Below are 22,353 nucleotides of genomic sequence, written 5' to 3' on the forward strand. Positions count from 1 at the left end.
GGAGTGGTGCTTTAATCACGTGGCTAAACATCTACCATATGTATCCACACTGATTTAAGCAGAGTGAAACTCGCTTTTTTTTTTTACAATTTTTTTTCTCCTCTTTTTTTTTTTTTTTTACAATCACCTATTAAATAGTTTCTACAATCCTCTGAATGAATGCACCCTTTGCTGTGCTTGTGAAGGGGGCTGACATCATTCACGGGCTTTGGGTTTGTTGTGACCTGGCTCGCCATAAGCTGGGCCTCTCTTTGTCGCAGACAGAAAAGCCTGCCAATTAGCAGAGCGCTTCCTGCGCTGCCATTAAAAACGTCTACACGTTCACTTAAAACACCCACAGGTAGGCGCAGCTTCAATCACTTGATTTGCTCGTGTTTAAAAAGGGTGGTGTACGCTGAAGTCTATTGCTGCATTTAGGGAGTAAATGAAACAGCTCTGGGGGTACTACATTCACTGAGCGGCCATATTCAAAAGGCAACATTAAAGATAATGAGATGGTGATGTGCTGGACAAGAAAGCAATATATTTTGGCTGTCCAATAATATGAAACAATTGACAATTGATTTTGTCCCCCTGGTCAGATCAAGACAATTGACGTCAACTAAGAAATAGAACAATGAACAACAGTGGCTTCAGGAAAATAAGCACAATATGAAATGATAGAAAATCAGAAAAAAACCCCGTCATGGCATGGTTAGAAACTCACATGTGGCGAATCCCAGATATTCAAATAGCAGTCAAATGGGTGCAGCTTGGCCTTTGTGTCTAAATCAAAATCAAACAGTCTCCTCTTTTGCTGTTCTTTTCTACCAGCATCTCTCAGACATCATTTCACAGGCTAGTCAGAAAACCCCTAAAGCTGAAACAAGACCCCCAGCAGTATCAAAGTGCAATGCGTTTAAGCCTCTCTTGTGCTTTGCCGCATTGTTTCTGAGTAGCCAGAGTAGCTATAGCTATTTCACGCTGTTTTTGGTGTTGTTTTTCCCCCCACTGCGACTCCTGAATCACATCCCATCCACAGCCTATCTTGGACATTGTCATTATGTCTGTGTTTTCTTCCGTTTTTTTTTTCAAATTCATGTTCCTGCTTTAAACGCAAATGGACTGCCCCTGGCACAAATATGGTGTGCAGGAGAAATTGGTGGCCAAGTAGAGGGGGAGGGGGGTGGGGGGGGCATGAGTGGAGTCTAGCGTGCTATAAAGGGCTGAGCCTTATTCTTTTTGATTGTCTGTACATAAGGCCTGTGTTGTGTATAGGCCTGCGTCTGTGCACAGTCACACAAATGCAAACCAGGAAACTGGGCAGAAATAAAAACAAGACTTAAAGAAAAACCAAATCACAAGCACTCTAGAAAAGGAAAATCCCACAACCACCAGGAATAAGTCCCTGTAAAATCTAATAAAGGCTTAACTGTGAGTATGTATAGATTTTCTTTCTTTTTTTAAAACAGCATTAAACCAATTTTTAATCACTCTCTGAAATTGAACACTTGGACACATGGGCCATTGTGAGGAAAGAAAACACAGCTTTGATATATAAAATATACCAGGTGGCACAGAATGGGAAACCCTGATTTTTCTTCTTTTTTTTTTGATTTGCCAAGTCAAACTTTCTCCCAGTCCCAGCTAGATTAAAAGATAGCCTTAGTACTGTCGGTTATTTCTTTATTTTAACCTCTTTCCTCTTTCAGACAAAGCACAACCCACTGAAACCCTGGCACCATACAATCCAACAGGTCGAGCATAGAAAAACAAAGAAGAAAGAATCAGAAAAGAGTCAAGTAAACACAATAACGAGAACCTAACGTATTGCGTAGGATTGATAGCTTATTTCAAAACACACGTTTTTTAAGCATACATCCACGAGCGGTGTCTCGCAGTCCAGTGGGTGAATTCTGAGGCTCCAAACGGGATCCTGTGTGTTTTTTTTCTCTCGATCAAAACCTAAAAAACAAAGCGGAATGTAAAAACCCATTCACAGAAAAAAAAAATAATTCAAAAATAAACCCCGATAAAGTTGCGAGCAATTTGGTGAGCTCTCGTTAAGACTACGATTGGGTTGGAGGTGGTTACGGTGGGTGCTTTTCTTTTTGTTTCGTTTCTTTTTTGCTTTAAAAACCAGCTCAGTATTTCCTAGTCCTCTGAGCGAGTGGGGGAGGGAGAATCTGGCCGCCTGGCTGCCACCTCCACACGGGGTGGGACGGAGGGGGAGGCCCGGGCCCCCTTAGCGAGTTCAGGGAGTAAGCAGGGCACAGATCCCCGTCGCTGCCGACGACCAGCGACGGCGGGGATGGGAAATTCGCGATCAGGCTGAAAGGCGTTTTGGCAGGCGATGCTGCGGTGCTCGTGTTGCTGCGTTTGCGTCTGCTTGGTAAATCCTTGGATACCTCTTCGCTGCCCGAGGGACGAGAAGAGGACGAAGAAGGAGAAGGAGAAGAGGAGGAAGAAGAGGAAAAGACAGTCTTGTTGACCATGGGCACGTTTAGTTTTGATTGCGTCCTGGAAACTCGAGGTTTTTTATTCCCGAGCACCGTGACCCTGCAGTTTTTGTTCCTGTGCTCCCCTTCCACGATACGCAGGGTGTCATGGGTGCTCCCGTATTCCTGAGGACCGCAGGGAGACCTGGGGGCCACATCGGGGCTCTTCTCTGTGGCTTTAATCCCACTGCTGAAAAAGTCCCCGTGTTTGACGGGATAATGGCCGCTGGTGCTCTCCGCCTTATCTCCTTTGCATTTGACTACAGTAGCCTGGCTCTGGTATTCATATTCATCACAGCTTTCCTCCACTTTAACTTTCACATTGTGGAGGTTGAAGGGCGGTGTCCCGGCTGTCCCGCCGCTGTCCGGATGGTGGGGGGCGGTCACAGAGAGCTCCTCTGGCTCGGTCTTTATTTTTTTCAGCGAAACGGGCAGCTTTAGGCTGCCGGTTTTCGCCTCCCTTTTGTCGCCACATCTGTAGATCTTGGCGTCTTTGACCCGGTCACACTGTGCGCTCAGTCCCGGCGGGCACTTGGTGGGATGCCCCGGTGTCCTGCACGAGGGGTTAAAAGCCTTATACCGGGCGGGTCCCCGTGAATAAGGGGCCAGCTCCTCCACGTGGTCAGCCCTGTTTGGATCTGCCTCAAACGCCTTCTCCCGTTTGGACTCAGTGAAGAAGCTCTCCCCCACAAGAGTCGAGTTAAATTTGGGTGGATGTAAGGGCACAAAGTCCTGTCTAGTTTCGCCGCGTATAAACTCACATTTGGGACGTTTCCCCTGTCTGCTGTCCCCTGTCTGTGCAGCGGCTACATGGCCCAGGGTCCTGTGCGGTTTCTCATGTTGATGCTGGTTGTTGTAGTGAAACGTGGGCTGCAGGACTAACGGTGCTTTGCTGGCGTTGAGACTTTTGGCGAGAGAACCGACCCTGGCCCGTCTGAACCGAATGCTCTGGACCGACACGCGGCTCGACACGGAGCTCGAGTCGGACTGAGAGGTGCTCTCCTCCTCGTCCGAGCTGACCTCTGAACTCTCTGACTGCGTGTCATCTTCATCCTCGCCCCCCTCTTCCTCCTCGGAGCTCCCGGAGTTGCTGCTGGTGGTGGAGAGGCCCGAGCCGAAGTCCGAGTCCGGGTACGCCCGGTCCGAGTAGGTGCTGGACTCGGTGTCGCTGCTGCAGCTCTCCGGGAAACTTGGCTCGTGGTGGTGGTGGTGGTGATGGTGGTGATGCTGGTGGTGGTGGTGATGGTGAGGTCTGGGGTCAAGGTAGAAATCCGGACCGAGGTGGAGAGCACCGAAAGAGGTCCCCTGACTACCGGATGATTTGGTTTGTAAAAGCAGCCCCGGCGGTACGTGGTGGTGCGCGTGTCTGCTCCTGCTCCAGGAGTGCCTCGCGCTGTCCCTGCCGCCGCCCCCCTCGCGCCTCCTCTTCCTTTTGTGAAGTAGGTCGCTGGCTGAGCGCGAGAGCCTGGACTGAGCAGCTATGGCGGACTGACGCGCCGCCGGCTGCCGGCTCACAGCGCTACGGAAATACGACTGCCTTTGGCTCAGAGTCACACGGTTCCCTGCTATTTTCGCTGTTTCATAGTTTTTAAAGTGTTTGTGACTGGACTTGGTCACCGAACGGTACTCCCGTCCGTGGGTTTTGTTGTAAAATTGAGGTAGTTTGGAGTCGGCAAGGCAAGGCGGCAGCTCCCTCCTCCTGCCCGTTTTGTCGTGGAGCGTGAGGGTCTCTGGGACGCCGTGCAAACTAAACCAAACTTTTTCTTTCCACAGTTCGGCGTCGGCACGGAGGAGTCCCGGGGTTGCGTCCGCGTCCTCGGGGGAACACGCCGCTTTCGCTTTCCTTTTGTTGGACTTCAATACCCGCTCCGTCTTGCAGGAGAAATACAGAGCCTCCACGTCCTCCCGCGATATCAGAGTGCATTTAGCGGCGTGGAACGCTATAGAGTTTATTGCTTTGAGCCTCCGCAGCTCCTCCAGGTCACAGTGGTGCTTCTTCACCTTCAGGTGGTCCATGCGCTTGTGCACCGTGGTCCGAGGGATGTTCTTCAGCAGGTCAGTGAAGACCTGAGACAAAGCAAACATTTGCTTGCCTCTGATGAGCAGGTACCCCAATCTCACGCCTTGCATTTCCTCAAAGCCACACTCCAGGTCTCCCATGTTGTATGTATCCACTCCAAATGTATCAATCCATGTAGTTACTCTCAGTATACTATGGCTTTACCAGTAAATGGCACGGGGTGGCGAGCTTAAAGCATCCTGCTCATACCTTTAATCCATCCACGCTGCCGCTGCTGCTGCGTCATGAAAATGCAAACTTTGACATGCGGGACTTAAATGGAGCTGCCGGGGTCTAATAGGTTGAAGGATCTGACAGCATCCACCCGTCGCCTCTTGCCCCAGTTCGGCATGGTGAAGGAATGCGACCGATGCGTCCACCAAGCCGGGGCTGCTGCTACCTGCCTCTGCCGGCTCCACTCCCCTCTGGTCGGCAGCAGGACGAGGGGTAGGTGTACACCACTGCCTCAGCCAGAGGGATAAAATAGCGAGAAGAGAGAGAGAGAGGGAGAGAGAGAGAGGGAGGGAGGGAGGGAGGGAGAGGGAGTTGTGAGGGTAGAGGGGAGGGAGAGAGAGTCAGAGAGAAACAGAATAAGAGCTAAAATGCAGCTGCTATTCTGGTTGCTGGTTAAGCCACAAATAAAACGACAGAGAGGGGAGGTGCGCCAGTCTGGAGACACCTTCATCAATTAATGCCCTCGGAGTCGACGCCCATTGGACGCCGCTGACAGGTGATGCAATAAAAATGGATATTCCATCCCCACCCCCTCACACACCCATACCATCACAATAGTTTACAATCGTGCTCACACACACACACACACACACACACACACACACACACACACACACACACACACACACACTCTGCTGTTAAGAGTAAATAACGCAGCCATGACAAGTTCACATTTCAAAAATTCGCCCCAGTTCAGTGTGTACGACCAGAACCTGAGCCTGCAAACGTGTCACGATAAGACCGGAATGTATTGTGCTATTCCCCTTTGGTCCACATCAAAATGCATGCAGGCGGTGTATGCAATCGATTGTACGCTGGTAAAATGACTGCACACTCCTGGTATTTAAGGCAGTTTGATGTGTGTGTTAACGCAGCTTAAACAAAGACATTTGCTTTTTGCACTAGCAGGGCTGCTTTTCCACGTTTAGCTGCTCCCCCGACCAAGGCTCAACTCATCTGCTTCTGTTGGCTCTATCTTTTCGTCCATATGATTTTTTTTCCTCGCCGGTTGCCTATAGACTGACCTACTTATGCTTCATACTTCGTAGGCATATATTCATTTGTATGACTATACCATAATTACGTCATCGGCTTTTCCAACGTTTTTTAATACCTTTTTTTCCTTTACAGTGTGTGTGTGTGTGTGTGTGATTTGAAATGTGCTGTTGTGCAGGGTGTAGCACTGTTAATATATTGTTTATTTGCGCAGGCAATTGTTATGGGTATACAAAAATGTGCATAAGCGTAAAACAAACAGTAGAAATAATATTTATTATATTACTTATAACCCCGTTAAATTGCAGCCTACTGTTCATCCCAGTAAAACAACGTGAACAGTGATTGTGCAGGCTAAAAGTGCAGAGTCAGGGTTGCTATTCCCACAAGATTTTCTAGACAATGTAGGTTAAAGCTGTAGCCAATAAACAATCCAATTTGGATCTCCGTTTTTTCATTTGTAACAGCACACCTTGGAGCAACAATTACGAAATATATTTGATACATAACATGCATGGTGTTAATAATATTTATAATCAACAAGTAGCATTTTTTTTAAAGGGGGAACAGGAACAGAGGCTATTGTGGTATTAATGTACATAAAGTATCACCCACTATTTAATATCTCATTTTGGGGCGCGTGTCATGCATACAACTTCGTATTTTCACATTTTGTCTATGCACGCGTGCAAAATGCATGTGCACCCCAAAAATACCACGCACACCCAACGCAATGATTTTTCACGGAACACGCGCACAAGCATATGCGCACACACACACGCGTACAGAGAAAGACGCACAATCAGAAAGACGCACGCGCGCTCCTTATCAAATCACACACACACACACACACACACAGACAGATGCGCAGAGGAAACGTATACAGGCTGAAGCCACCACCCACAACGCTGTCCAAATAATGAGACTGCGTAGTATATTATACATGCTAATTGTTTGAATTACCGGTAGGCCTTCAGAAGGCTGTTTGGACCGGTTATTGTGTTTGCCCCTGAGCGATATTTTCTCAAAGCTCCCTGCGTTATGTTCCGTCTTTGTTATCTATAAAACACGTGAATCCCTTGTGGCCTGGTCCTCACGCGGGCAGCGCTGGGCGCGATGGGGCCAAACTCAAGACTGAGCATGCTCCATTTCCACAATGTTAAGCCTATTTGCTTATTTACAGACCATTCCCTGTATGCTGAATAACATCGATGTTACCTCGGTGTTACATCAAACAGCGTGTTATATATGTAGGCGTTGTTATTATAGCTCCTTGTTAAACCTTCCAATGTGATTGGACCGCGTCCACAAAATCCACGCAATATTGGACTGTATAGAGCTGAATCACTAACGTGGTGGTCATGGATTTACAGACGAAGATCGTGCATACCAAATGCGATGAGGAAATGGTGTGTGTGTGTGTGTGTGTGTGTGTGTGTGTGTGTGTGTGTGTGTGTGTGTGTGTGTGTGTGTGTGTGTGTGTGTGTGTGTGTGTGTGTGTGTGTGTGTGTGTACATACACACTATGTCTACAGGTATATCGTTACCTGTAGCCATAACACACAAGCGTGTCATTTGGATCGTTAAGGTCATGGTGTTACACCTTGAAATGACAGCCTAGGGACTATGCTTTACTGGACAAAAAATATGTTCTCTTTTTTTATCTAATGTAACAGATTACATTACATTGGCAGAACTTTAAATTAGAATTGAGTAGTGGAGATAATTAAAAGTTATAATTATAGTAGGAAGCTGTTATTCACCGCACAAGTTACTTGTGGTCATTACGGGTTAGGCTCAGGGTTGCAGTTGAAACACATACGAGATCACGGTGTGTGTGTGTGTGTGTGTGTGTTTGTGCGCCTCTGTGAATATATGTATTAAACGCTGCCCATTCACTTCACCAATCAATAAACCCCCCAAACACCCATAGATCATCTGACCTGCATTCTCGCTTTCCACGTGCTGCTTCTGGAGGCCCATGACAGCGTTAATACACGGGGAATACGGAGTTTCACGGATGCAGCAGAGTGAAGTGAGAGGAGGGGCAGCTTGTTGAGGTCCGGATCCCCGGGGGGAACAACTCAGATGCCGGGGAGATGCAGGGAGGAACAGACAGTGCTGACTTCTTCCATCCCACGTCATGTCCACTGCATGTCTTCCCCTTTTTCGTAACCTGGCTTCTTTGTTGTTTGACAAAATACACGCTTATTTTTTTTAAAGGATCATATGGCAAACGACTCTCTACGACTTAAAACAAAGTAAACTAACTGATATTGTCTTACAAACTGACCTTTCACGCGCGCTTTTCATAGAATATAATTGTCCTATAACATAAATACATCCTTTATCACCAAATAATGCGATTGCGCAGCAATTGTAGACGACTGTTTGACGTTTGTTAGGCTCGTGCGACGTGGATCAATCAGCAACAGTTTCATATTACACATTTTTCACAGTGATTGTCACATAGGTCTCTATTGACCGGTGTTGTTGATGATAAAACGCACAGGCTTTAAAACTTAAAATTATTTAAAAAATATATATTAATTGCTGTCTACGTGCCCCTCCCCCCCTTACACACGCACGGTTAATTTGCGTGACACACAAGGGATTAATGAATATCTAGAGCAAACAGCAATAGTCTGTTCAAGACATTCTTCATCTTAATATCCATAAAATACATGTATAATACTAATAATAATTTATATTATTATTATTATTATTATTACACTTGTATATATAATACATGTACATCTATAATTCTTAGAACTTGACAAACTTTAGAAAATATGACCAAACTTTTCATTGAAAAAAATAATTAATAATAAATACTTGAATTACTGTATGCATGAGGTTACATTTTTCAAAACATCTGCCAGTGAAGTCTCTCACACATCGGGGCTGCAGACGTGATAAGTGCCCCGCGATGACGCCATGGTTTTTAAATTGGAGCTCTCAGTTTATCCCAAGGTCTGTATTGAGGGCCATCTTAAATAACGTGAAACAATAATATAATATTGTAATAATTACTGAATGAAAATAACCTTGTGTATATATACATATTTGAGTATTTCCAATTAAGACCAGGGACTCTTTGTTATGCAGATTTGTGATGCACCAGATGCCACAGGGCACTTATTCCACTCTCTCACGCGCCTGGATGTTGGCCGGGACTGGAGGGGAGGAGAGGAGACCGAGTGGCCGAGAGAGAGACCTCAAGCACGGGGGAGGTTTCTTTCAGCAGCCCGCAGGGTGCTGGTGATACGGGGAGATGCCTTAGCCGACAAAAAACTTACACTTTAGGCTCATTCCTATGGGCGTTAGGCTACTCCTGTATATGCTTGACGTTTTTTGAGGCGAGTTACACTGGAGGGGAACCACTACAATGTACTTTAATCTGTAGGATATGTTAAGGGCATGGAGTTAAGCCTATGCTTCTTGGGAGTCAGTGGCATCGCAACCTAGATTCAAGATAACAACATCGAATATCTAGTGAAACCTCAATGAATAAAACGTCTATTTTTAATTTAAAGGCACACGTGGTGGATGTTCGCCTCGTGTCTGCTGCTTTAGCTACTTTTCTATTTTTATTTTCCACTACTTCACGGTGGTAGACCGGTTTAGTGGGGGAGATAGGCGGATTACGGTAAGGACACCGCCTACACACACATAGCCTACATGACCAATGCACACACATGACCAGTGTTTTACGCAGTGTAAAATACATTTTTAACAGGGCGGAATTTTTTGAAACTTCAATGCCCGAGCGGAAACACGTGGAATGTCTCCAGCACCGTTTATAGAATATGTAAATGCAAATGGGCGTAGTTGATTTATAATTTAACATGGTTTGCGAGATTTAAAGAAAGTCCACACAATTCATGCAATCGCAATGCGGAAACCAGTTTGTGGGACGAGGTTCATGCAACTGGTTCATTTGGTGAATTTCATAACTCTTTATGAACTCACTGGTCATAAAATCCTAAAAGCTCCCAAACGCTTCCACTTTTCTAACACTCGTCAAACCAAACGCGTCGCTCCCGCAGCTCCGAGTCATTTGTTTTGAGTTTTGAGTTTTATGGAGACACTTGGTCAAGGAGGCGCGGGCACTTGTAAGAGCATAGACTTTTTATGATACAAACCTATGCCAAAACAATGAATTCCTCTCCACCCCCACCACCCCCCCGGGAGAATGTGATTTTACATGCAATCCGAGCCTGAAGTGTGCGCGGACAGTGGTGGGGGGAGGGCTCTCTTCACCTTTCACCCCGCCGTGTTGGGACTGTTTGTATTTTTTTTTCTTTCCTAGGGCCCCTGTGCTACTCGCCGACCAGAGAAGAGACCGTGGCTAAATACTGATGGGTCTGAATGTGGTGTGACCATGGTGTGAACATTATGGCTCGGGAGTGTTGAGTTCAATTTTTACTGTTCAGGTCATTTCAGCGTTTGCAACCTTTCATTTCACACTTTCCCACACCAGGAATTCTAACAGCAGAAGAAAACGACTTAACGTTTCTTTTGGAATAGCTGATGACTATTTAAAGAAAGTGGTTCCAATCGTTCACACATCATATCAAAAAGATACGGTGTGTTTGAACAATTGGAACCACTTTTTATTAACATAAGACACAGATGGGGATACATGGTCTGTCAGAACCTTTACAACATATATTAAATTTAGCATAAAGCCCAAGTATGTCCATACAGTGATAAAAATACAACTTAAGATATCTAAAGCCTGGTATATGGCCTATAATCACTGCCCAAACGAATATCCGACTCTGTTGAATTTAATAATGTATTTTAATGTAAGGGAGTTGGACACACAATGCAGATAGGAATTCAAGGACGTTTGAATCCAGCACACATGAAGGGATGAAGAACTTGTGCATGTGTGTGCTGCTTACTCGCTGCTTTGTCTATGAAACAATGTCTTCATTGTTTGGATTTAACTATACGCTTAAAGAATAATAGTTTGGCTATATATACATTTTGGGATGGACTGATCAAATATCTCACACAACATATATTTTCTTGAACTTAACACAAACAATGTTATGCTGTTTGTTTTGTTTAACAAAACCTTTTTTAGTTACATTCTACAAGACACCTATGAAAAACAGTCCTAGGTGATTTGAAAACAAACATATGGCATCAGTTTGAGAACACAATTTCTTCAAAATAAAAGTCCTATACTTAGCTGTCAGTAGTCATTTGTTGAAGCTTATGAGCTAAGTCTCTGACAACATTCCTCCCAGAGTGGTATAGCTTTCTGCAGAGTTCCCCTGCAACACACACACACACACAAACACACACACATACACGCGCGCACGCACACACAGGACGCAAGACTTCAGAACCAAAATTTAGATTTTATTACTGGTGTGATGTCGCAAACATTCATTGCTCCTGGGTCTTTCTGAGAATGTATAAATGAAGACAACTAGAGCCTTTAAAGAGATGGAGTAAGGAAGGCAATGTATAAAGAGCAGTAACCATTAGACAAAATAAATAACTAACAAGCAATTAAATATGTTCAACACCTTTTTGCCATTTTTAGATGCAGCTTCCATAGGAGTCTGTGGTTGTGGGGGCTGCTTTTCCTAATGTTGTCTTTCCTCCCAGTGTATTTTACACGTTCCTCATCCTGCACAGAGACCACAAAACTTCACTCAGCCTATAAAAACATGTCCATGCGAAATCCAAAGAGCTGCGGAGTCACATTTCTGACAATTAAATGTAGACCAAAAAAAAAAAAAGATTAACAAAAGCATATAAAGAAATATGAATGAGCATACTGCAGGAGTGCCAATTATCCTTCTATTTCAATACATTGCTTCTATATAGTTCTTTTAAACGCGTGCAAACTGCAAAATCAATGAAATGAGAAATAATGCAATCAAGCATGTTAGTCGAGGATGTTGTTTCTCTGCTTTCTCAGGTCAAACTTTACCACTGTGCAAGTGAAATAAGCTACCAAACCGTAGACAATATATTTAGGCACAATGCTTGAAAAGATGTTTCTTCAGTGTGTAAAATCTTAACTATGTCTTTTATGTGACAAATTAATATGTTGAGTCAGCAGCTACTTTTTCCAAACAGATCAAGGCCTGTAGCAGAAATGCTGTTGCGGTTAGTTGTTAGTTGTTGGAAATCAGATGGTGTCGCTCCAAGAGGAAACTCTTCTCCGACATCTCGAGGAACACAACGTGATTCGTTCAGACTTTGACTTAATCAAGTGCAAGTTGTAAAAAATCATTTGCCATTTTCAGTGTTTCAGTAGCTATATGGGCCCCTCCACAACCGCTGCCCCCTCCTTTTGCCTCCCTTTGTTCTCTCCAGCTCTAATAGGTTTTCCCCTGCCACACACAATTCACTTTTTTTTCTCTCCCTTTTCCCCCAGCTCCCCATCCCTCCCACACCCCCTTTTAGTGCAGTGCCCAGTGTCGACTGGAGCATTTGAGCAATTTGAAATTAAAGCAAACAATGGGCAGGCACTCCCAGGGACCTCTCGCTCACCATATTACACGGAGGACGCTCGTGTGCTCTTGCGCATTATTGGCAAGTCATTACGTTTCTCTGGAAACCAAGAGCGGGAGCTTGCTCAGAGGAATCGGTGATGCAAGCAGCAGCTGAGTGCTTGGAATAGCATGTGTGTGTGTGTGTGTGTGTGTGTGTGTGTGTGTGTGTGTGTGTGTTCTGAAGCATCCTTGGCAACAGCATGGGGATGCTGTCAAAACAAAACTGTATATTGACAGGTCTGATATGCACCCTGATATAGGATTCTCAAAGCCCATTTAGTAATTTTTGAAAGATAAAAGGGTATTCATTCTTAAAATGAAAAGCTATTCATGTTGCTGTCTCTCATGTCTACCGGCTCTACGCTCACCAGGCCTACACATTCTCCTACCATTCTAAATCATGTTGAAATGGCATGGCGAAAAACATGAAATATTTTAGTTACTTGAAAATGATGAGTTCCAACCCAAGCTGTTGATTGTACAGAGATGTAGGTATTTATGATGTATGAGCCATTTTGTTTGTTATGGAAATTTTGCTTGAAATTCCTGACAACCATTAGTTGTCATTGACTTCAAAACTGTTAAAAAGTGTTGTTTAAAAAAGCTGTTGTTTGTACTACTATGCGCTGTAATGGACATTATAAATGTCTTGTTTGTTTTTATTATCAAATTATTGTAATGCTGTATTTAATGAATTAAGTGAGATGCAATAAAACACCCACAAAACCAACCTTTATGGATGCATTTGACATCTGGAAAACATTCTGCATTACAGCTTGAAAATTAATTATTAAGCCTCGAGCATTATTACAAATATGCACAGTCTGCCCAGAGTAAAGTTAGTGATGTGGCTTCTTACAGGAGAGGATACAGTAAAACTCAAATGGAGACTGCAATAACTGATATGTGTTAAGTGTTGAACCATCTAAACCAAGGTGTGTACACACACAATGTATCCAGGCCTGCAACGATTATTTGCATTACATTTTCTGCCAATCAGTTAATTGGTTAATTTGTCATTCTGTAAAATCAGTGGATTGCAGCTAGGGATTGTCACACTCACCTTTGTTTTATTTTCGAAGGAAATGAAAAAAAAATAAATCAAATGCTCATTTATATTTCCCAGAACCATGAGTTGACTGATACGCGTCTTGTTTTGTTCAAAATGCAGTCCTAAACCCAGCAATATAACTAAATAGTCAAACTAGAGTGGTGCACTCAGTGGAGTGCAGATGTCCACCATATGTCTGCAACAACCACTGCTGTAGTGTTTGATTGAATGAATACAACACACAATTGGCTAACCTCTCGCCTAGGCTGCAAGTGTATCAGAAGTGCTTTTCACTTGCACTTCTCACAACAGATACACTCCCATCTTCATGTACCAATGTCTGCACCACATCTCAGCTCCTTCTCTTAGCGTAACTGCGACTTGAAGCCCATAGTAGTTCCCCGTACTGTAATTCTGTTAGCTGTTATGCACTCAGCTGTGTGTGTACTGGTAGTTTCGTTAGCTTTTGGCTGACAGTCAAAGACGCCGTCCAAAACAATAAAAGTGAGCAAATTGCAGCGATGCACTCAGCTGTGTAATCACTTGCAGCTCCTATACCGGCCGGTTTAAAGTAGTGAGTGAGGAGTCAGCAGTCAATCAATGGCCGTATCAAACAGGTATTATACATTTCTTTGAGAAAGTGTGAGTTATGAGCGCCTTACACACAGCCTGCAAAAGGGCAGGACTGTGTTCAGCCTCGCTGTTCTGTATGAAAGGTGCGGAGGTGGTATGGAGCCCAACCTGACATGAGCCCAACCTGTGTGAACTCCTGTGATGCTATGATGAAATGTTATTTGTGCACCCCAACCACCGTGAGATTTAAAAAACAAACAACAAAAACTTGAGAATAATTTAGCTTAAAATGACTTATTTGATGTTCTCAAATTTGTTGTCAATTCGTTTTCGTTAATCGATTATTCAACTAATTTATCCAACTCTAAATTAAGCTATTGCGTAAAATAATCTAACATGATCCTCACACTGAAAGTAAAACCTCACAACTTGGTAGAATAGATATTCACATTTATTTTCAATGCAGCTGTGCTCTATGCATCACAATCTCATTTTAGTCCCCTCAGCAGACCAAGCATGAAGTCGCAGTCCTTGCTGTAAACATATATATTTTTTAAAGTCAACACTCACATCAGTTTCCAAAACATTCTGCTTTTAATAGTTCTTTGTCAAATCACCAGATATTTGCCTCCCTCCATGTTGCTACAATGTTGCCAAGGAAGTGAGTTAAGGGAAGTCTCTTTGCTACAAACTTTCAAAGCAACTTGGCCATGTGGAAACTCAGTAAAACGTTGCATTCGGCCACCCAATCACATCCGTCTTTTACTTCCTGTCAGAGGGCACGCACACACACGCGCCTGGCGTCATTACGCATTTCCTGTTCTCTTCGAAGAGTCCCCCCTCTTCTCCTCACCGTCGCGCCGTGAAGTGGATGTTTTGGTGAGAAAATACGGTGTCGAAAAGGGACGTAAATACCTTCAAAACATGACATTTCGACCCACGGGGTCCTAAAGCGTCAAAAGCACGGAGAAGAGGAGCGTCTTCGGACACGGTTTCGGTTTATCTTTGTATCGTATTCCTCCGCATGTCCGCTTTCCTCATAGATGGTCTCCGGCGAGCGTTGTCGGGCGGCGGACAACGAGTTGTCGAAGAATAATATGAAGGAGATGATCGGCGGTTGCTGTGTTTGCTCTGATGAGAGGGGGTGGGCGGAAAACCCGCTTGTGTACTGCGACGGACACGGCTGCAACGTCGCCGTGCATCAAGGTAAGCTGGTGCCGTGAGATCGGCTAGGAGCTAGCCGTTAGCTCCCAGGCTAGTTAGCGTAGTGTTGTTGCAAGGTTATGGAGCGCTCCGTATGCAGCCTCCTCCGCCTGCCCTCACCAAGGCCAGGCTGAGGTCAGGCTCAGCTCACACTGCAGCGATGTCCACCGCTTTGGCTCGACGGCTGTCTTAATGCCTGTTTTAATCCGCTGTAGACGAGAGTCGTGCTCATTTTGTGCGTATTCCTGTCAGAAGCTGTCATGTGGGATTCAGAGGAAGAAGGAGGGTCACCCTCCTCACGTCAAAAAAGTGTAAACTTCGCGGGAAACTCTCATCGATTTGTGTAGAATCCGGATTAATTTACTAAATAATATTACAAACTGCATTGGATACGGAGAGAAACTTATCAGACACTGCTCTTTAGGTCGGGAGTACAGGATTGGGATAAGTTGAAGCCACTAAACGATGATCTCTAGAGCTTCTAGTGTTGTGGCGGTGCTCACCCGAAATGACTCAGACCTCAGATGACGTCCCGTGTTTACAAAGTTAACAGCTGGCCATGTGACAATTTGCCAACGCAGGGGGATACAGTACACTATTTGAAATGTCAGCAATGTATTCACACTTGTAACACAGGTTGTTTCGCAACAACTTGTCAGTGATCGGTCTGATAAGTAGTTTTGACAGGAGCGTGTCTGTAAGACAGCTGTTACACATTTGTAATACTCAGATCTCGTTAGATGTTAAATTTTTTTTACCCAGGTTAAAAACAAAGTTTCTCTTTGCTGGTCTTAAGCAGTGGTGGAAGAAGTACTTGGATATTTAACTTGAGTGAAAGTAGCAACATCAACATATATGTAAAGTACTCATTATGCAGGATTATATCACTGGATTATAATTACTAATGCATTATTGTGTACTAGGGATGGAACCATACACCAATTCATGGTTTTCAATTCAAGTGGACGTAGTTCACTGTGTCGTCACCCATCGATTTGTAAGCCTCGAGTTCGGCATTTTGGCCACCGCCATCTTGGTTTTTATCTGTCGCCATCTTGGTTTTTTGCAACCAGAAGTGACACGAACGAGTCGAAGTTTAAACAACGGGCGGCTAGATGATAATTTGTAGGCAACCAAAATGTTTCCATAAATTGAAAACAAACTATGTAATGATTAAATGTCTTAAACACGGACAGCTCCCCAACAGGACGACGCTGTGGTAGTGTCCTGTCGATCACAAGGAAGCCTCACCCTTAAGCGTACCCAGTTTTATTGTCTATTTCACGCCAACTGGGATCATAATTTACGAAATAAACATCATGCTGTATTGAAGAAGACTTGAAATGAGCAATTGAGACCATAAACTCGTGTTTACTGAGTTAATAAATCAAGTGAAAAGCAGGTTCATTTTGTTACTCGACTCAAGTCTGCAGAGCCCTGAAGCCCCGCCTCCTCTGCTGCACGGAGAGCTGTTCACTTGTTCATTCAAAGTTTATTAATATTGCACCAATTGTACACATCCTTGGGTCTCCAGCAATACAAAGTGTGAAGTAGATCGAATGAATGTTTCTTGAGATATGTGAAGGGGCGCATATCCACACACGTCTACCAAATGTGGCTGCAATTGTACAAAGCGTTCAGGATATATTGTTTTTTTGTAATATAAGTCCTTCCCAAAGCTTTTGAGCAACGATTGCTCAAAAGAAACAGATTTAGACACAATTCAAAATGGCGGAAAAACAATCTAGATGCAAATGGGCAAGGTTTATATGAATAGATTGTTAGGGCGTCTCTGGCTCAGTGGTAGACCGGGTCATCCTTTACTCAGAGGATTGGCGGTTCGATTCCGGGCTCCGCTAGTCCATGTTGATGTGTCCTTGGGCAACTCCAAATTTCTCCCAAATGCTGTGCTTTTGGTGTATGAATGGTTAGATAGTCCTGATGGGCTCCTGTCATGGGTGTGAATGGGTGATGAATGACATGTATAGTGTTAAAGCGCTCCGAGTGGTCAGAAGACTAGAAAAGTGCTGTACAAGTCCGTTTACCTTTTACCATCTGTCTGGACCCACATAATTTTTGTTTTTGAGACTTCGGGTTCAAGAGTTACAAGCCAAAATGTAAAGTTTGTTGTTATAGCGCCACCGTCTGTCCAAATTGCACCACATTTGACAAAGCCGCCCCTTGGGTCCCCAGCAATACACACACCAAGTGTGAAGTAGATTGGGCGAAGGATTCTCGAGATATGCAAATACGGACAGATGGCAGCTGAACTCCTTGCCGCAACATTAGGGTGCGTTGCCGCTATAACTGCAATAGATGGGCTGGAAATGTGCATATGTGTAATGGACTGATGTGGACCCTCAATTGTCGAATGAATGGAGCTGCATGTGCGGTACATGTTCACAGTTGTCCACGGAACTCAGAAAGTATGTCAGAGTTTTGAGTCTGATTGGAAAGTCGCTTATTCCTCCTCTCGTGAATTACTGGAAGCGGACGAGCTGTACTGTGTTTGGGAAGAATAGGCCTTCGCTGTCTTTTCATGCGTTACCTTGTACAGAGCTGCTCCTGAACCACAGTCTTGACAGCGTCTGTTTAAATGAAACACGTTTGTCAGAAAAGATTCACTAGCAACATTCTACAATATGAAATGAGTTTCTAAATTTCAGCCATCAGCAGATATTAATCTGTTCGAGCACTTTTTCCAGATTTTAATAATTTAGATATCTGTCAAAACAGTTTGTTAAATCCAGAGATGCATCTAAACCGAGCCAGGCGAGACTATGAGTGCTTCACTGGGACTGGGAGAGTTTCACAATATATACTATAACTATGTACACGATTTACTAATGTTAAGAGAACATTTGGAAGAAAGTATACTGTACATTAAGTTGTAATATTGCATTGCAATAAACACAGAAAATAATGCAAGACATTAGTCAATATACTGTTGAGAATCCTCAATTTCCATCGTGAAATTATTATCATTTTAAATTCAAATAGCATAAAAGCATTTCCATACTCTATGTGCCATTGGTTAGCATGGCACGTTTTTTAAGTGAGCCAGCCATAATTATTAAAGTATGCAGTGTGTGTGCAGAATATCCTGTCCAACTGGTCCTTGTTTTGTCTAGTCACCAGGAACTTCATTTGAATTTACTAACCTTTGGGTGTTTTGTTCTGAGAAACCTGGATTATAGCTGTTTATTCCATTGGATTATGGGCTCTGGTCTGATCAGGGATAATCTGAAAATCTGTAGAGGTAGGCTATTTAGGGTAGCGCTGCTGTATTTAGGGTAGCACCGCCTGTACTGCAACTTTAAATCTGTCTCGCGTAAGCATCTGTGAAACTAGGTTATTCCTCAAGGTGAAAGAACTCAGTGTGGTTTTGACGTTGCAGTCCGTCTTGGCAATTTCATTGTTTGCTAATTGTTTGCTAATGCGTTGTCAAAATATTAAGATTTGACAAGAACGTATGAAAGCGTCCTCTCTGACCCTGTTCATGTAGCATCCACACAGCATTGAGTACAATAAAAGTAACTTCTACCTGTCATATTTTGAGTATTTAGTATTGTTTAATCTCTAAAATACAACTTTTTTTTAAACTTTTTTTCATAGACATATGTGGAAGAGGTCAAGTAGAGTGTGCTGTTTAAATGCAGCCTCTTTATGTATGGTGTAACACTCTTGGCAACTTAACATAACGCAAACCGTTATCATTGATGCCTATATGTGTTAACATTAACAATGCATTACCAGTTATTCTCCCTTTGTCCCCTCGGGCCTAAAATATTTTGTAGTGCAGGCAAACTGTCAGCTGTCAGTAGAGCGATATATAAAAAAACAACAGCAGTGTCTTCAACAATCTGTCACATCCAAAACACCGTTCAGTTCTGCATTCAAACCAGTTTAGTCTCGAGTTTACCTTCTGGCTCTGGTGTGGAGATTGTGCGATATTGTGAAGATTTTTATTGAGTGCAGTCAGATCTGGTGTGGTTTCATTATCCCTGTGTGATTGTATTCTGTGGTATCAAATGTAGTCTTTTGTTGAGGTTGTGATGACTTACTCAAACGTCCCCCCTCCGTTTCTCCTCAGCCTGCTATGGCATCGTGCAGGTGCCCACTGGTCCGTGGTTCTGCAGAAAGTGTGAATCTCAGGAGAGAGCGGCCCGTGTGGTGAGTCACAGAATCTATCTATCCATTCATCATTTATGAGTAAACTCCTGGAATAACAGGACTGTCTGTCGGAGACGGTGGACCTCGTGCACCCGTGCAGCGCTATCATTTATAAATGTGCCGAGAAAATAGGTTGGGCCTTGAATCATCGGGGAGTCTGCTCAAAGGGCTTGGTACAAAGCTCCTAAAATAACAAGACGGTGCACGTCGAAGGCACCGTTTGTAATATTTCATCTCAATGGGTTGCCAATATCATATCTTGTGCTGCTGAGAACATTTCTTTGAGAACGTTCTGAGTGCGAGTTGTCCACTGTTTCTGAATATTTCGGTCATGTGAGTAAATGCAAAGCAAGGGAGAGGGGGGGGGTGTCACTGTTAAATTTGATGACCAGAACCTCTTTTTCTACCATTGTTTTGCACTACAGTTACAGTTACAGTTTAGCTTTGGAAAATCCCATGTCATGTTGTTCAAGTTCATTTCAAGGGACTGCTGGGTAAAAGGAAATCTATTTCTCTACAAATCTGAATGAAAATGCAGAACATGCAGAACATGCAGGAGTGTTTTGGGGGCAGTTTTGTTTGTGTTCTATTTGACAGAACTATTTATGATTATTTTAATATGTAACAAACTAAAATGTTGCTTTGTGGTAGATGACAAACATTGGCATATTGCCCAGCCTTTCAGTGTAGTTTACTGGAAATATGCGGTTAACCACAGTGTAGCAGTTCAGACGTACTGGAAGCTGGCCGTTACATTTGACAAAATGTAACGGAAACTAAACTATATTTAGTATGATATGGAAAAATGCCACAGCATTAGTTCTGATGGGTCTAACGTAGAGCTTTCCTCGACCAAATACATTTTTAGGCTACACCCACGCATATCTTTTGCTACTTTTTATCCCTGACGCCACGTAGTTTGAAAGGTCCGGGGTTGTGTTGTAGTGTGGAAAGGCAGAAACGGGGACCTTTTTGAAAACGAGGACCTGTTTGCTGCTTGATTGGGTCTTAGCAGTCATGACGTGTCCTTCCCTGATTCTTATTCTTATTATTAGAGCCCAGCGGCATTATCAGCCCAATGGAGTGGACGTTTGAAGTCATGGTTTGCAGCTTTGAGGAGGGACGATGGACACAAAAATGAGGACTTTCCTGTTCTCACCACTGCTTGATTTGTTCTGCAAAGCTATTGTGAAGTTCACAAAGAAACTGTAAACGAACAAAAGCATAAATGCTCCGAGCTATGAGTGTGAGAACAGACAATGAAACCAAGGGGAAACGAGTGAGAGACGTGTGTTGACCACATTTCTTTACCCATGATCGAGTCATTTTGATTAATACAAGTTGTGTGTGTGTGTGTGTGTGTGTGAGAGAAATGTAGAGGAAGATCTCAAGGATCAAGGACAACCTTTTATTATTAAACAGTACAATAGTACTCTGTTGTGTATTCTGTAGCTAAGCAACCAATCTACAGTACTTTTTGTTTACACCGGCACCCGCATGCCCAGTTCACGTGACTGGTCATGTGATATTCGTTTTCAGGTGTGTTAGTATGGACGCAAATCATTTCTAAAACGATGCTGAAGCGCTCGTGTGGACGGAGATTTTAAAAGAAAAACGTGTTATTGTCGAATTAGCCTTAGTCGACTAACATTTATACGATTAGTTGATTTAATTGAGTTTCTCCACAAAGAATCGTACAAATCTTGTGTTTACCAGAGATGTTTTTTTAAGTTTCTTGTAAATAAGTCATTTAGCATGAAAAGAAGCATAATGAATAACCAATCGTCTAAAGAGATCTGAGTGGACTAAGACCAAAGTGATCCATTAGTCGACTTATCGACTAAGAGGGGGAGGCCCTAGTCTAAAGTCTTGAAATCTGGTACGGACATACTTTGGACAAATATCTAACGGTACTACATTTTTAGATCACATGAAAAATTCCACTTTTATCTAATTATTTAATAGTCAAAGTCAGGATTTAGAAAAAAATGACCAAAAACGCTAACATTGTGTATATTAAATGTTTTCCATATGATTTTACATTGCATATGTGTGCGTATCTTTTGATATTCAACTTGTTATCAGTTCAAAAGTACCAAACACTTGACTGTGCTCCTTGCAGTTTCTGAGATACAGACATTTTCTTATCGTTCTATATCTAGTGTTTGAGTGTTTTGTTTTTTCTGGAAATATAGTGCATCATTGCCAAAAAGTAGCCACATGTGTAATGAGATTCTTTTTTTAGATTTCTGCTTAGACAAGCCCAGAGAACATTTCCATCAAAGAAAATTAACGGGGGACCTAAGAATACATTGTATTGTATTAAAATAGTAACATTGTTTAACTTGAGACTTCAAAAGCATGATTGTGTTGTTTAGTCTACGGTTTCATCTTAAATCTATACATCTTGCATACGCTGCTGTATCAAAGGCAAAGTAGAGAAATGATATTAGAGGTCTGCACTGTCCCGCTGACCTTTGACCTTAGCCTGTCAGCCCACAATCTGTATTCTGCCCCAGTTACCATCATATTTCACCAAATTATATTATTTAATCCGGATTGTAAAGCTTTTTAAAAGATTATCTTAAATGCTGTTTGTTCAGGTCACCAACACTTAACAAATACACATGTTTGTGTGTGTGGCCTATTATGGCGAACATTAAGCTATCTAGTCTGCATCCTAACAGCTTGTGAAGATGTTGCTGCCCAGACAGGAACGTGGCCCTGGAAAGCACCGCGTTTCCACTCATTGCCGGGCTGACCCGTCCTCCACAGACCTCTGAATCATGTTGCTTAGGACTGAACTGAATTTGTCTGAAGAGTTTCCGTATTGGACTTGTTCTTTTCGTAAAACTTGGCGCAAAAGCCACAAACTGGTAAATGGTATTGCTGAGTTTCAATTTAATATGACCTCGGCAAACTTCTAAGGACCTGTCGAGATTATTTTCGGGACAAGATTTACTCGTGTAGCTGTTGGTACAGGTGCTAGGGATGATCTGCTGACTTGCTGTGTGTGTGTGTGTGTGTGTGTGTGTGTGTGTGTGTTCACAAAGAATTACATTGT

The 22,353-nt window shown here is 43.3% G+C and overlaps 2 protein-coding genes across 3 annotated transcripts in view; one reads left to right on the top strand and one right to left on the bottom strand.

Annotated features, from left to right (window-relative positions):
* Nucleotides 1-2,123: 2,123 nt before the first annotated feature.
* Nucleotides 2,124-4,637, bottom strand: skida1 (SKI/DACH domain containing 1; the record flags this gene model as incomplete). The annotated part of the gene is made up of 1 exon (XM_079181792.1): nucleotides 2,124-4,637. The coding sequence occupies one exon, from the start codon at nucleotides 4,635-4,637 to the stop codon at nucleotides 2,124-2,126; it is 2,514 nt and encodes an 837-aa protein (XP_079037918.1).
* A 10,021-nt stretch (nucleotides 4,638-14,658) lies between these two features.
* mllt10 (MLLT10 histone lysine methyltransferase DOT1L cofactor) overlaps nucleotides 14,659-22,353 on the top strand; it is a 40,670-nt gene continuing 32,975 nt past the window's right edge. Inside the window, exons 1-2 of one of the 2 annotated variants that reach the window (XM_079181723.1) lie at nucleotides 14,659-15,119; nucleotides 19,210-19,289. In XM_079181723.1, the coding sequence (XP_079037849.1) occupies nucleotides 14,957-15,119; nucleotides 19,210-19,289 (243 nt within the window). In that variant the 5' untranslated portion in view covers nucleotides 14,659-14,956. The remainder of the gene's footprint in view (nucleotides 15,120-19,209; nucleotides 19,290-22,353) is intronic. The other variant, XM_079181724.1, reaches the window with a different exon arrangement.

Source organism: Pholis gunnellus, assembly GCF_910591455.1.
Source record: "Pholis gunnellus genome assembly, chromosome: 20".
NCBI classification, from domain to species: domain Eukaryota; kingdom Metazoa; phylum Chordata; class Actinopteri; order Perciformes; family Pholidae; genus Pholis; species Pholis gunnellus.